The sequence below is a fragment of the Prionailurus viverrinus genome, chromosome D2 (assembly GCF_022837055.1).
Source record: "Prionailurus viverrinus isolate Anna chromosome D2, UM_Priviv_1.0, whole genome shotgun sequence".
Classification (NCBI taxonomy): domain Eukaryota; kingdom Metazoa; phylum Chordata; class Mammalia; order Carnivora; family Felidae; genus Prionailurus; species Prionailurus viverrinus.
This window is the reverse complement of record NC_062571.1, coordinates 27,911,621-27,928,298: the sequence shown is the minus strand read 5'-3', so window position 1 is coordinate 27,928,298 and position 16,678 is coordinate 27,911,621. Positions and strand designations below refer to the sequence as shown.

At 33.9% G+C, this 16,678-nt stretch overlaps 1 protein-coding gene across 1 annotated transcript in view; it reads left to right on the top strand.

Moving 5' to 3' along the window:
* CTNNA3 (catenin alpha 3) overlaps positions 1 to 16,678 on the top strand; it is a 1,798,979-nt gene that overhangs the window by 1,637,901 nt on the left and 144,400 nt on the right. Inside the window, exon 16 of the mRNA XM_047826392.1 lies at positions 13,412 to 13,593. Within this exon, the coding sequence (XP_047682348.1) occupies positions 13,412 to 13,593 (182 nt within the window). The remainder of the gene's footprint in view (positions 1 to 13,411; positions 13,594 to 16,678) is intronic.

Below are 16,678 nucleotides of genomic sequence, written 5' to 3'. Positions count from 1 at the left end.
TTATTAAATATCTTGGGGAAAATGCTTTAAGACTATTCAAGTCTCGGGCGCCTGGGTGGCGCAGTCGGTTAAGCATCCGACTTCAGCCAGGTCACGATCTTGTGGTCCGTGAGTTCGAGCCCCGCGTCGGGCTCTGGGCTGATGGCTCAGAGCCTGGAGCCTGTTTCCGATTCTGTGCCTCCCTCTCTCTCTGCCCCTCCCCCGTTCATGCTCTGTCTCTCTCTGTCCCAAAAATAAATAAATGTTGAAAAAAAATTTAAAAAAAAAAGACTATTCAAGTCTCATTTCTTCTCAAATATTTATCTACTATTTTTCATATTCATCACTGAATCTTGCCTCAGTTATTATATTGGTGTTTGTCTAACAGTGATTTTCTATTTTCTTTATTTCATCTGCATTTGTTAATTAGAACTATAAGGAAGAGCTGTCCCATCTTTTGCATTGTTTATTTATTCAATTATTTATTTCTATCATTATGTACTCATAGATACTTATTGTAGTCTATGGATTTTAATTCTGTTTTGTTGACCAAATTGTCCCACCTTTTGTATTGTCTCCTATTTCTTTTTAACATGTCCTCACTGTTTGTTTTGTTTTGGTTGGGTTTGGGTCTGGTTTTAGTTCTGGGTTTTGGTTTTTTGTTTGTTTGTTTTTATTTATTTATTATTTATTTATTTATTTATTTATCTTTGAGAAATTGCTTACTTTTTGACATCATATGATGATCCAATCTCAACCAAATTGTGAACTCTTTTAGCTGAATTCACCTTACCAATGTCCAATGGCATCTGCCCAGGAGAAGCAAGATTTCATAGCATTGTTTTCCAGCAAGTACCTTTTCTTTCCCTAGACTTTAGGTTAGTTGGTTGTGTTGTGACTTCTGAATAAGATGACGGTAACATTTCTCTTATCGTGAGTATACTTTAGGTAGGTTTCTTCCTGATTATAGATAACTGAATCCAGTTTGCTTAGAGCATTTACTTCAGAAAACTTGCAACTGTAAATTCTTTCTGTGCCCCTTTGAGATGCAAATGTTCTCTTAGCTTCTTGCCAGGTGTACAACCCAGGTATATTCTTAAGGACCTGAAGCTACCCCTTTGAAATGTAATAATCAAGAAAGACAGTGACTGCATCTACCAGCTTCTATAAATAAGCACCATTAGCATACATAGGTGGCTTAATCACATTGACCAACCTCCCCCTTAATGTAGTCCAGTACTTTTCTACAAACACACCCCAGTACTTAAAAACTCTCATCTTTTGTTTCAGCAGATTTGAGTTCAATCTGTCTCTCCTATTACAGTATCTTGTAGATCAGTCTCTCTCTCCTATTACAGTTGTATAAAAATGTTCCTTGCATGTTTAACTTTATCCAATGCAATTTTTCATTGACTACTCTGATGAGTTAAAAAAAAAGAGTCATGGGGGCGCCTGGGTGGCGCAGTCGGTTGGGCGTCTGACTTCAGCCAGGTCACGATCTCGCGGTCCGTGAGTTCGAGCCCCGCGTCAGGCTCTGGGCTGATGGCTCAGAGCCTGGAGCCTGTTTCCGATTCTGTGTCTCCCTCTCTCTCTGCCCCTCCCCCGTTCATGCTCTGTCTCTCTCTGTCCCAAAAATAAATAAACTTTGAAAAAAAAAATTAAAAAAAAGAGTCATGAACTTTTAGATTTTGGACTTACTGTTGTCTTCAATGTGGGAGCAGTGTTTTATCCAATTTTCTACATCATCAGATGAAAACCAGATAAATTATATTTTGTGTTATTTCCATTCCCACTTTGTAAAGTTTCTACGTTACTCCTAAACACTTCCACAAATTTTTCCATACACACAAATTATGTATGTGGATGATTCATAAATGTTTAAAATGTTGAGTCGCTACAATATAGTGAAAAAGGAACAGAGAAGGTTAGTCTCAACTGAAAGCAATAGATCAGGGAGGACACAAATGCAGAGCAGAAACATGGCCTATGGGATTATAAGCCCTCAGAAATTAGTAGAGCTCTTGAGGGAGGGAATTTGCTATTCTCAAGGATGTATGATAAGGAGTTTGACTAAGTTTTATTTAAATTCCAAAATATGATAATGTAACTATGGGTCTTAGGTCACAAGTGAACAAAAACATGGTCAATTAACCAGTAATATAGTCAAAAAATATTTGTGGATTTTCCAAAAAAAAAAATACACACACATACATATATAATATATTAAAATACCTAGTAAGTGGTAGACAGGGTATATATCATACAAAATTCTAACTCTGCTTTTCTTTAGGAATTACATAATCCATATTCAACTAATAATAACATAATGAGAATAGTGTTTTCAATCTCTTTTGCCATATGTATGTGATGACAGTTATTATCAGCATATCGATATAGATTATTAATCATGGTACTATATTAAATCACAATAATGTATGTATATATAAGCATAATATAAGCAAATGTCATGAATATTTGAAATTCTATGCCTCATTCCTCAGATTGTTATTTTTCCCAAGAAAAATGTTAGAAAGATAGACTGTAGTGTTTAAATTCCTATAAACTATTGAAGGCAAATATGTTATATTTATATTCAGTTTTACGTAAAATACATGTATAAATTATATAATATTTTATTTATTACAAATTATAATTTAGAAGCAATGAAACAAAGAAATAGTAGAGATGTAGAATTATATTTCAAATTATAGCAATTTTAGTGATACACCATTCATATACTTGTCAATATTTTATCTTTAACAAAATATTTTAATTAGTTATAAGTGAACATTAAATATCACACCATCAAAGATATATGAAAATCATATTTAGTAAGACAGTTGGCTTCCTAGAACTCTTATAGAACAAGTTATTTTGAACCAAAATATATGTTTTTAAACTTAAAAAAATAATTACTGGAATTGGTTTTCAAATTGTATTCCGTGCATGCTAATTTACCAAAGAGTAATAATAAATAACTTGACATTTTCTGCACTGGGAGATTTTAAGCTCCTTGAGAGCAGGAACAGTGCCGTATAACTCCACAATGCAGTAGAAAATCAGTAAGTGCTGGGTGATGATGTTGCAGACAATTCATTGTGTATATTATGACCAAACATTGTTGTACTATGCTGTAATATACAGTGATAGGATAGAGGTACTGTGATATTAGCAGGCAAGCTTATTCATAAACTGAAAGGGCCCCAATTATCTGAGCTTTCTGTATCCTCCTTGATATATTTTCCCTCCCTTTCTTGGCCTCAGACTAGCACATCTCTTGTCTACTTCCAGTTTACTGTAAACAGGGGCGTGGAATTCAGGTAACCAAACTTCAATTGTGTGAGAAGTAAAAGTTACTAGGCTCTGAGTCACATCCTAAGGGTACTGTTTTGAATAAAATGAATGGACTTCTACAGTTTGTTTCTCACAGCCTTTCCAATATTTATTTATTGAATTGTTTCTTTGTTTTACATAACTATGTGGTTTTGAAAATATGAGGATTTCTGTATTGTTAGTCTTGGCAACACCAAAAGACAAAAGTATTTTAAAAACCTGGAATCATATTCTAAAGAAAACACAATGCATGTGAAATTAGATTCATCTATGTCCTTGCAAAATTTTAATTAAAAAATAAAGCAAATATATAGGATTATTTAAATCAGAATACTCATATAAGCTTGACAAAGTATTTTCTTTTCTTTGAGATTATCTGTTTTGGAGGACAACTTATAATAACCCACCAACTTTGGTGAAAAAGAAACCAGAGGAAATATTTTAAAGGCTTGGTGTTGGGGCGCCTGGGTGGCGCAGTCGGTTAAGTGTCCGACTTCAGCCAGGTCACGATCTCATGGTCCGGGAGTTCGAGCCCCGCGTCGGGCTCTGGGCTGATGGCCCAGAGCCTGGAGCCTGTTTCCGATTCTGTGTCTCCCTCTCTCTCTGCCCCTCCCCCGTTCATGCTCTGTCTCTCTCTGTTCCAAAAATAAATAAACGTTGAAAAAATAAAAAATAAAAATAAAGGCTTGGTGTTAAACCAATGGTTATTATATACATATATATATGTGTGTGTGTGTGTGTGTGTGTGTATATATGTATGTATATATACATACATATGCACACATACATATTATACTATGTAATACTATATGTACTATATTACTATATATTGTCTTATCTTATCTTATCTTAATCTCTTAGTCCCAAAGAACCTAGCACTGGACTTTCACTTATGACCGAAGAGAAGCAGAGCATCCTTAGTCAGGGATGTTGCAGATAGAATGGCATTTTGGGAGAAGAGAGTAGATTGTATGGCCTATAAAAGCTGTAATACCTTCAGTAAACAAGAACATAAAGCATACTATTTGTTTTCTTATTGTTTATTTTGAAAAAATCAAAGACACAGAAAAACTTAAACACACTGGGACAGTGTATGTCTGTTATTTCCACGACCTAGATATAGCAGATTTAACCCAATGCTAGTGTGCTATATGCTTTTTTTTCCCCTGAACTACTTCAAAGTAATTAGCAACATCTGAAGAAAATTAGCAATCCCTTCTTAATTTTGCCTCATACCCAGTTTATATTCAAATTTCTCCAGTTGACTCCCAAAGCAGCATTTATTTTTTTCTAGAACAAGGACACAAATTGAGTTCACAAATAAATATTGCGTTCTTTCTCAAATTGAAATTAACCCTCATGCTAAAAAACATCTTGCAAATGAAACCATATATAGGGAGATGGATGGAAAAAAAAAAAAAAACAGAAACGTTGGGGAGGGTTTCATTTATAGGAGACATGCACGTGTTCCCTATAGGCTTGATTTCTATGGTTGTTAAAAGTGGATATTAATAATATCTACCTTAAATAGTATTTAATTAGCATAATTTTTCAAAAGTGGTTAGCAACATGACTGGCACATGGGAAGCATAAATAATGTTAATTGTCATTATTATTATTACCTATAGAACATAATTAAGTAAGCTTGATAAGTAAGCTGTTTTGAGCCACTCTTGAAGCCTATAAGGTTTTATAAAATAAGATAGTTTACACCTAAGGGATCTGTGAGTGTAACTCATGAGGTCGCAAGAGTGTTATCTTTGACAGGAGGAAACTTAGAGACTTTTAAAGCTAATATATTTGTAAATTTGATTTAAAGGAATGTGCATAAAAATGTAAAAATGTATATCAGTCTTTAAACCAAAGTTCAATTCCAACCCCTAAATATCATTTTAAAATATTATGGAAAACTTTTGTTAATGAATTCTCAGGAATATGTTTGAAATCACAATTTAGTATGCTTAAAATATCAATGCATAATACTTTTTTATGAATTTGTTCTCCAGATTTTAATTAAGTTGAATTTCTGCCAGCAGCAGTTCAGATTTTCTAAACTCCAGCAAAATGTCATACTATTTATATTTCTTATATATTAAAATGCACCCATTTCCCAAATGCCTCTGGGCTTATTAGCAAAAAAAAAAAAAAAAGACAAAAACAAAAACAAAAACAAACCAAAAAACAAAAACAAAAATAAAAAAACATGTGCATAAATGATACTATTGAATTTGATAAACCCTGGAGATGAGAATAAGAAAAATAAAAAAAATATTTACCCATTATGCAAAAATCATGCACATGTGTTAAAAGTTTGCAGAACATTCGAATTTAATTTTCTTTTTTTTTTTAAATTTTTTTTTTCAACGTTTATTTATTTTTGGGACAGAGAGAGACAGAGCATGAATGGGGGAGGGGCAGAGAGAGAGGGAGACACAGAATCAGAAACAGGCTCCAGGATCTGAGCCATCAGCCCAGAGCCCGACGCGGGGCTCGAACTCACGGACCGCGAGATCGTGACCTGGCTGAAGTCGGACGCTTAACCGACTGCGCCACCCAGGCGCCCCTCGAATTTAATTTTCAAGTTCTAGCTACCCATTCACATGAGAAATATTTAATTGATTAGGAATTCCTAGTATTTATAAAATAAAAAAATAGTAATTGTGGCTTACATGTTAATAATATACTATTTCTGTGTTCCATTCAGGTTTATAGATAGGAAAGTAAAAGAGTTATATGATTTACTTAAGAACTAAATTTCCATGAAAAAGTTATACCTAAGTAAAGCAGAACAATTTTGTGGGAAGAGAGAACCACTAACAGCAACACATGGATTTAAAAAACAAATCTGATATTAACCAGTTGGCTAATATTTTCCAAGTCATTTCTCTTTCCTGGGACTCAGTTTCCTTATCTGCTAAATAAGCAATTTGGATTTTGGAACTTCTGAGAATAAGAGAATTATAATGACCCTATGTTCTATATGGTTTGTTGCTCATGGCAACAGGCAACATGCCAGGTGAAGGCATTTATATACATCAATCATAGTACCACTTACTAAGTCCTTAATATATTCCAGGCATTGTTATTTACAGATATAATTCAAATTGTCAGAAAACCCTGGGGCACTTGGGTGGCTCAGTCAGTTAAGCATCTGACTTCGGCTCAGGGCTTGATCTCGCAGTTCACATGTTCAAGCCTCCCCCCCCCCAACCCTGCATTGGGCTCAGAAACTGGAGCCAACTTTGGATTCTGTGTCTCCCTCTCTCTCTGCCACTCCCCTGCTCATGCTCTGTCTCCTTCTCTCTCTCAAAAATAAATAATAAAAGCATTTTTAAGAAAAATTTAAAAAATAGAAAAGAAAACCCCTAATAAATTTATCATAATTTTAACATGTGATAAAATTGGGGTTGAGGATGCTTAAGGTACTTGCTACAAAGCTGGCACTTGGCAGAGTTGGAACTTGGATAGAGGTCTGTATGACAACCTTTTTGCATTTTTCCTATTGTACCATGTTTTTCTTTTCTTTTGGTCTTTTAAAGAGATAAAGTCATGAAAGTGTTTATAATAAATAATGTAAGATATTAACATATTAGGTAGGAGTAATGAGCATAATGAAATAAAAAGCAGATGAAAAGAAGGTTAAGAACTATTGTGCTGTTAATACAGTCTTAGAGGAATACTGAGGACCCGAGTTTGCAAGTGGACAGGAAAATGTATGGGAGAGATTGATTTCTACCTTGTAGAGATAGAAGCTTGAAAAGTGTGTAAATGTAGATGACAATTAAAATGAAAGATTAATGCTATAAAATTTTGATCCTACAAGCCTATTCTTTATCTCTCTCCTATTTCTATTAGCAACTATAAACATTTATATACATGCATATATATGTCCTACTTTCAGGAAACTTACATTCTGGGGGAAGGAGAATAATAAAACACACATAAACATACATGTATGCATGTATATGAGAAGGAGAGAGAGACTACTATTATTCTGAAAGGTGTTTCTGCTTTCAAAGTCCTTTTCTCAAGTAAGATAGGATATACATATTCATGAATAGTTAGGCTATAAGACAGACTAATATGAATCATTTTGAGGGGAGAAATGATAACATGTTCTGAAATTTAAAAAATAATAATTATGGGGTATCTGGGTAGCTCAGTCAGTTGAGTGTTCAATTTTTTAATAATTTTTTTAATGCTTATTTATTTTTGAGACAGACAGAGAGAGGCAGAGCATAAGCAGGGGAGGGGCAGAGAGAGACACACACAGAATCCAAAGCAGGCTCCAGGCTCTGAGCTGTCAGCAAAGAGTCTGACGGGGACTCGAACCCACAAATGATGAGATCATGACCTGAGCCAAAGTTGGACACTTAACCGACTGAGCCACCAAGCACCCCGAGTGTTCAATTCTTGATTTTGGCTCAGGTGATGATCCCAGGGTCTGCATCAGGTTCTGTGCTAGTCATGGAGCCTGTTTGAGATTCTATATGAATTTTCTACTTTAAATAAATTCAAGGGTGGTATTTGAGGAATTAATATTCTTTATTCAGTAAGGAGTCATGGAAGCTCCTGTCTTTAGTTGAAGATTTGCACAATGCTATTAAAATCAGAAAGATTATACAAAGTGATAACAAGACAAAAGGATTGAAAAAGAAAGAGAAAATTGACCTGAACTTGTATAGTAGTACTGGGAATTCAGACAAAGAGACAGATGTGATTAAAGTATTAGAGATTAAATGGATCAGCTTTCTGCCTAACAGAAGGGGATACATAAGGAAAGGAAAGAAGTTTTTTTTGCCTTTTTTTTTTTAATGTTTATTTATTTTTGACAGAGAGCAAGCAGGGGAGGGGAAGAGAGAAATAGGGACCGAGAATCCAAAGTAGGCTCTGTGCTGACAGCAGTGAGCCAGATGCAGGTGCTCAAACTCACGAATCCTGAGATCATGACCTGAGCCAAAGTCGGTGCTTAACTGACTTCTGACTTCCCAGGTGCCCCAGAGAAAAAGTTTTTAAAAGAGATTCAAGGGGCGCTTGGGTGGGTCAGTCAGTTAAGCATCTGACTTTGGCTCTGGTCATGATCTCATGGTTCATGGGATCGAACCCATGTCAGGCTCTGTGCTGACACCTTAGAGCCTGGAGCCTGCTTCAGATTCTGTGTCTCCCTCTCTCTCTCCCCCTCCCCCACTCATGATCTGTCTCTGTGTCTCTCTCTCAAAAATAAATATAAATTTAAAAAAGTAAAAATAAATTTAAAAATGAATAAATAAAAGAGATTCAAACTGGGTGGCAGGCAGTACTTCTGAGAAATACAAAACTCAAGAGGATAAAGGATTTGGCAAATGTTGGCAAACTATAGCCAGCAGTCAAATCTGGCCCGCCAACAATTTTTGTACAGCCCATGAGCTAGGAATGTTTTTTACATTTTTAAGTGGTTGAATAAAATTAGACTAGATGTAATCAGAATAATATTTTAGGCACATAAAAATGATATGAAATTGAAGTTTCAATGTCCATATAAAATTTTTTGGAACACAGCCACACTCACTTGTTTGCACAGTGTCTTTGGCTACTCTTGCATTACAACAGCAGCAGAACTAAGTATTATGGTAGAGCAGTATGGTGTGGCCTGCAAAGCATAAAGTATTTACTATTTTCCCCTTTACAGAAAAAATTTTACTACCCCCTGCTTAGAGATAATTTTATAAAATATATTGTATATCATATATATACTTGAAAATGCCTAAAATGGTCATGGAAGATTACAACTTTTATTGAAAAAGGAAGGTAACACTAGAAATAGAATTCTGAGGATCATTGTGTAGAGTGAACTGAGTCTGTTATTGTAAGTTAACAGCTGGAATTAAAAAAATAAATAAATTAAAAGTGCTTCCTACACATTTATTCATTTGATCTCTAAGGCATGCTGTGAAGCAAATATCATTGTCTCTAGTTTATAGATGAGGAAACAGATTCTAGAAAATATGTGACTACACTTTGGAGAATAATTGCATTCAAAAGTAGAAGGTGGTTGGGGCGCCTGGGTGGCGCAGTCGGTTAAGCGTTCGACTTCAGCCAGGTCACGATCTCGCGGTCCGTGAGTTCGAGCCCCGCGTCGGGCTCTGGGCTGATGGCTCAGAGCCTGGAGCCTGCTTCCGATTCTGTGTCTCCCTCTCTCTCTGCCCCTCCCCCGTTCATGCTCTGTCTCTCTCTGTCCCAAAATAAATAAACATTGAAAAAAAAAATTTAAAAAAAAAAAAGTAGAAGGTGGTAGAGAAACACCATTGAGTATGAATATTTTGATATATCATGGGCAATATTGCTCATGTTGGTTGGCATAGTAATAGGACAAAAACTCGAGGCTAGAGTCTCTAGGTTTGCATACTGGTTCTACTACTTGCTAACACTAGTCTTGAGTTAATAACTTAACCTTAACCTTTTGGACACTCAGTTTCATAATCCATTAAAGTTAGAGTAATAATATATTTACCTCATAGGGCTAATATGAAGAGTGAAGTTTAATATATGTAAGATGCCTAGGGAGTGTCTGGATTATATAAGTGTTAGCTATTTTTGCTTTTAGCAAGAGATTTCAAAACTCAGTTAACACACAATAAAATCTCATTCAGATGGAAGTGACTCAAAAAATGTTTGATAGCTATTCATATCACAGTTCTAGTCTATATATCTGGGCAGGAGTGGAGACATACTGCCAGCCAGCAATAGCATCAGATTCCATTTACCTGATTTGTTTCAATCTTTATTCCTTTGCTTATTCTGCACACATTTATACAAAAAGGAATTTTTGCTCAGAATTCCAAAATATCAAGTATTCTCTTAAGTTCTGTTTTGAAATTTTCATAGTGATTCAAATTGATTAATAGCACATAATAAATCATCCACAGAAGCACTAAAAATCTTCAGTAGAGGTGTCAGTCAGGAATTTAATGCTTTTCTGATGTTGTGGTTCCTCCTGTGGGAGAGTCAGAATTCACTAGGCCTTTCAATTTTATAAACTATTGCCCAAGTTTTGGCCCTTATCTTGTCAGAAGTAAACATCTGGTGATTATAATTCAGCATGTGAGTTGAGATGTTATTAAGGAAATCGAGTGCAACCGATGAGATTCCAGTCCGTGACAGGGTCAGCCTTGGTGTTATCCAATAATCAACTCTGTTCCCTGCATGGCAGGTGGGTAGCAGTTGCAATTACTGTCATTTTGTGTCTGGAGAAACTTAGACAAGAGGGTTAAATGACTTACTAAAGGTCATATTGGAAAACAGTGGCATTCCAAGGAATAGAACTTAGAATACGCTTACCCAGATCCCCTCTTGAATAGTTTGAACATTTTTATGAGGATAGTGAGTAATTTTTCATGATATGCTAGTGCATACTTCAAAATTATTTATTATATACAGATTCATGGATTTATTATCTCTGAGACAAAGACCATAAGAAGAGGTCCCATTTGAATCTACCTACATCTATTATTATTTGAAAGTTTAAACACTTCTTTTTATGAAAATGGAGAGAATGATAATGATCAGTAGTCAAGACGGAGAAAATTTATTTCAATTTTTGAGCTAGTTTAATGGGTTAGTATCTTATAATTCACTTAATGAGCTTTCATACTATTGATTTCAGACATAAGTGAGCTGTATCTTCACTTACGTTCCTTGCTGTATGCCAGCAGTAGTAAGGGTTGCTTTTATTTTAACAGGCCACATTTCCTGAGAAAAGAAACTACAAACTGTATTCAGAGTATAGCTCATCAGTTAAAAGCCTATTCCTATGAGTGTCAGGGTGGTTCAGTCGATTTAGCATCTGACTTCGGCTCAGGTCATGATCTCATGGTTCATGAGTTTGAGCCTCGCATTGTGCTCTCTGCTGTCAGCACAGAGCCCTCTTCAGATCCTCTGTCCCCCTCTCTTTCTGCCTCTCCCTGCTCATTCTCTGTCTCTTTCTCTCTCTCAAAAATAAATAAACATTAAAATAAATTAAAAAGCCTATTCCTCTGCACTTAATTTAATTCTTCAAATAAAATAGTGCAAGTATGCAAATTTTAAGTGCTAGATATGTTAATATATTTTGATAATTTTCTTGCTGAATAGGAGATAGCCATCATTTATTGATCATTCAATTTGTGTCAAACATTATGCTAAGGAATTTAGAAGAAGCTTCAAATTGGAAAGCCTCATTGTTTATTTTCATGACTAGGTTAGAACTGAAGAATGGATAATTAACGCTGAGATTTCAGAGACACCAAGTTATTTTAGACCCTGGGTTAGCCTGATACTAAATAGATAATAAATGCTAGATACTTGATATTTGTTCTTTGATTATTATTATTTTGCTGGATTTTCCATTGAACATTCTTATAACTCCTTCATTCATGTAATTTAAGCATTTTTGCTTTTATACACTATTGATTCAATAAAGTGTATTTCAACTATTTTGAGCCTAGTGTTCAGAATATTTTGATGCTTTTTGAGATGATTTCTCCTTACTTCCACATGTATAGGGGAAATCTGGAAATATATAGGTATTATAAATATCACATATTCTTTGATAATAATCTAATAAGTAAAATTTACTTAAATGATTTATCCTTTTTTAACTACCCTCTCTGAGACTCATGTACTCATTTTATTAAAATGTATATGGAAATTTTTTTGAGAGTATGATTGCCCAGACTGTCGTGTGAGATTTTATGGCCTTGATACTATTGAATCACTTTTACTTCAAGATTCTTTTTTATTTGACAGATGGTTATGGGTCCCAGATGCTAAGGCTGTGAATGTGGTGGTTTAGGGGTATAGATGGTATTCTACCCATCCCACATTTCAAATTGCAAGTGAAAATACACGTTGCATATTGTACAAAATTTGACATATTCAAAGAATAGTACTATGCCAACACATCAACCCTACTTTTCATAGAAGAACACCTCAAAACTCAGGATGCTAATTAGTGAGGGCTGCCTTAATAAACCCTGCCCATAACATTTTTACTCTTCCCTCAAAGTAGTTTTTATATACATGCATATTTGAATGTGTACATGATGACAAAATACACATATACATCCTTATAATTTTAAATATGTGTTTAATACATATGATTTATATATGTATACTATTATTGTTTTTGCAGTATATATTCAATGTTTGCATAAGGATCTATCTGAATGTATATACATACAAGGATAAATAGACATAATGTCAATAGACATTTCAAGATAATTTTGTTATACTTCCACCTTTTGAAGCATACTATTGGTACAATTAGATAAAATATATGTCTGGGGCACCTGAATGGCTCAGTCTGTTGAGCATCTGACTCTTGATCTTGGCTCAAGTCATAATCTCATGGTTCATCAGATTGAGCCCTTCATCAGTCTGTGTGCTGACAGCATGGAGCCTGCTTGGTATTTTCTCTTCCTCTCTCTCTGCCTTTCCCTTGCTTATGCTCTCTCTCTCTCTCTCTCTCTCTCTCTCTCTCAAAATAAATAAATAAACTTTAAATAAAGTATATGCTTTTCTAATATACGAGATGTATTATATTAAGTCCGAATTAATTTAAAGTTGTGTTGCATCAGAAATTTGAGAAATCTCAGGGTGCCTGGGTGGCTTAGTCAGTTAAGCATCTGACTTTGGCTCAGGTCATGATCTCAGGGTTCATGAGTTGGAGCCCTGCATTGGGATCTGTCCTCACAGCTCAGAGCCTGGAGCCTGGTTCAGATTCTGTGCCTCCCTCTCTCTGCCCCTCCCCTGCTCATGCTCTGTATCTCAAAAATAAATAAGCATTAAAATTAAAAAAAAAAAGAAATTTGAGAAATCTCACATTTATATTAAGGAGTAGATTTAAATATGTCAGACACCAAATTATACATTGTTATTCTCAGTTCTAGAGCAAACATTCATAATTTAAGAAATTTTTCATATGAAAAATTATGCCTGGAAAGTTTTGATTATATCACTTAAAAAAAAACACATCTCTGTTTTTGAATGAATGAGTTTAAGAATATCCTATAATGACCACTTCTGCCTAAAATGCTCTTTGATATAATGGAATGCTTATAAATATAATTATCATGTGTTTTAGGCTAAGATGACTCAGTTGCCTGAGTCAGAAAAGGAAAAGATTGCTGAGCAAGTTGCTGATTTCAAGAAAGTAAAGAGTAAACTGGATGCTGAGATTGAAATATGGGATGATACAAGCAATGATATCATTGTTCTGGCTAAGAAGATGTGTATGATTATGATGGAGATGACAGACTTCACAAGGTAATTATGTAGAAAATGATGCACAACGTTTACAATGGGTTAGAAACATTTGCCAAAGTACTGAAACCTAAGTTTCTCTGAGTGGCAGGTGCTTAAAACCAAGTGGTAGAAGAAACACAAATACTATAGTATTAGAAAGTTGTAGGTAAGTAGGTCTAGAAGTTTTGGTAAGTAAATATGGAAAAGTTAGTTTCTCATAAACTTCCAAAAAGTGAGTTTAGAAACCTAAAGAGATTTCTAATATCTCCTCCCCTTAGGAATCTTCTGTATGTATCATATTAGCATATTATTTTACAAAGAAATTGGGAAATCAAATTATGATCTTGGTTGGAGCTCTCTGAATGTTTGCTTTCCATAGCTTCATGATTTTAGTTGTAGTGATATATGTGTCATCAAGATTTGTGATATCTTTTGCTACCGAGACATCAAACAAATATATTTTAAATCACAGTGACTTAATAATATACATGAAAGAATCATACATTGTGTGTAAATTCCAGAAGCAATAAAATGTTTATTATAGCTTGAAAATATTATTTTATAGAACTATCCAAAATGCAGTAAAATAAATAGTTCTTGCCCTACCAGTTACTTAAATATACAAAACTACAATTAAGCTAATTTAGTGTTGGTGTAATTATAAAAGCCACAGAAAGAATACTCTGAAACAGACCTGTTATACTCACTTATGTCACCATACATTATGCACAAAAATAAATTTTGGATAGAGTAATAAATGTAAAATTAAAATCATAACAAGTGGAAAAATGTGCACAAATCTCTATATTAAGATTGAGAAAGGTTTTCCAAGCATTGGAGAAAAAGGAAGAACTTATAGAAAATAATTATTTAGTTGAACCACATTAAAAATTCTGTAGATCAGTAAAATGTCCCAAATAATATTGAAATATAAATGGATAATTGGGTAAACATTTCTAATAAAAAAACAAAAATATTATGTCATTTATATATAAATAATACTTAAGACATTATACAGAATAAAGACCCAAATATCCTAGAAAATGAAAACAAGACATGAACAGGTAATTCAGTTTCTCCACATAAAAGATATGACTCATAAATATGTGAATTATATTTAACCTAAAATAATTTAAAATAAGGTAAATTTTAAATTTATAAAATTGGACAAAACTTTTAAAATAGGTTTATTACAAGGAGGATATGGTGATGAAATCATATGTTGGTATAAGCCTTATAGTAGTTTGGCAAAATGTATAAACTAAAAACTTTTGTAAACTTTGACATTATCTGTATCTATATCATCTATATCTATATCTATATCTATTTCTGTACATTACATACACAGTTTCATAAAGAATGCCTTTTATTTATTTATTTTGGTTACATAGGTAAAGGAAATGAAATAACTATCTTGAGGAAATTTCTGCATTCCCATGTTCATTGCAGCATAATTCACAATAGCCAAGATATGGAAACAATGTTGGTGTCCCTCAAAAGATGAATTAATAAAGAAAATGTGGTATCTATGTTGTTAGCTGGGTAGATAGATAGGAAGATAGACAGATAGATTTATATATGATGGAATATTTTTCGGCCATAAGAAAGACTAATACTGGATGGTATCACTTATATGTGGAATCTTAGAAAAAAAATCAAACTCATAGAAACAAACGAATGGTGGGCAGTGAGAGGTAGAGGAAATGGGGAGATGTTAGTCAAAGAGCACACACTTTCAGTTGTAAGATGAATAAACTCTAGGAGTATCTAATATACAGTATGGTGACTATTGTTAATAATATTGTATTATATACTTGAAATTGGCTGAGAGTAGATCTCATGCACACACAGAAAAGATAACTATGTGAATGATGGATGTATATATTTTCATATGCATATATATGTATATGAAAGATATATATATATATATATACTCTAATTATTTACACTACAGAATGAAATCACTTCTCATTGCCCTATTTATCAAACTGAGATTAAACATTGCTTTAGTTTATATTTCTGTCCATAATGTGCTGTTTTCCATATAAATCTATGGACACTTTAAACCATGTCTAAACTCTAATTCAACTTTTTACAGGAAATGTTTCCTTCATGTATGTTTCCTACATAGGTTAATTATATCAGTGATATAATAATTAAAATGCTACTTATTAATCCTTATTTTCAGAACCAGCCTATAACGTAAGTATGGGGGATTTAATTATTGAGAATAATATAAATATTACCTATCTTAACAAAAAAGAAGATGTAGTGGAGAGAAGTTGCAGTATGAATAAAACATGGAGAGAGCACTAAAAGGCAGAAGAGTGAAAGTGGGTATCTTTTCATCATATATAGATGGAAGCAAAGATATAACTAACACATAAAATAAAAAAACTGTTATGAATAAAATGATATTATCAAGGATTGTAAATATAAACAATGAAGGTATATAAATTCATCAAACTAAGGAAAGGAGGGGGAGAAAAAAAGACAAAGTCTTATAAGTGACCTAAATTCTCGTTTTTAGGAAAAGTCAATAAATTATATCTTAGAGAAGAAAGTATATTGTTTAGAGGTAGGGAGATCCTCACAAGAAATGAAATCATACAAGGTTAAAAGTACCTGATTTCCCTTTGTAGAGGTAAAGATTGCTTTTCATAAATTGTTATTATTTAGTTGGTTTCACCTTGCTTCTCTCTCTCTCTCTCTCTCTCTCTCTCTCTCTTTATGTAGATAGATAGATAGATAGATAGATATCCATCCATCAATTCATATAGTTTTCTGTGTGTGCATGAGGATGCTTAAGATCCACTCTCAGCCAAAACACAACAGCAATTGCACACAGATACATACACAAGATATTTCCTGAAGCTCCATGCCCTGGATAGTGTATAACCTCTTCTTAATAAAGTCATTACTCTCAGGATCAGGAAACATACCAAGTTTTCCTGCCACTCAGAAAAAGACAGAAACCTAGACAAATGCCAAGACAGAGGAATTCATCCCAAAAGAAAGAGCAAGAAAAGGTCATGGCCAGGGATCTAATGGAAACAGATATAAGCAGTATACCAGATCTAGAATTTAAAATAAGATTAATAAGGAT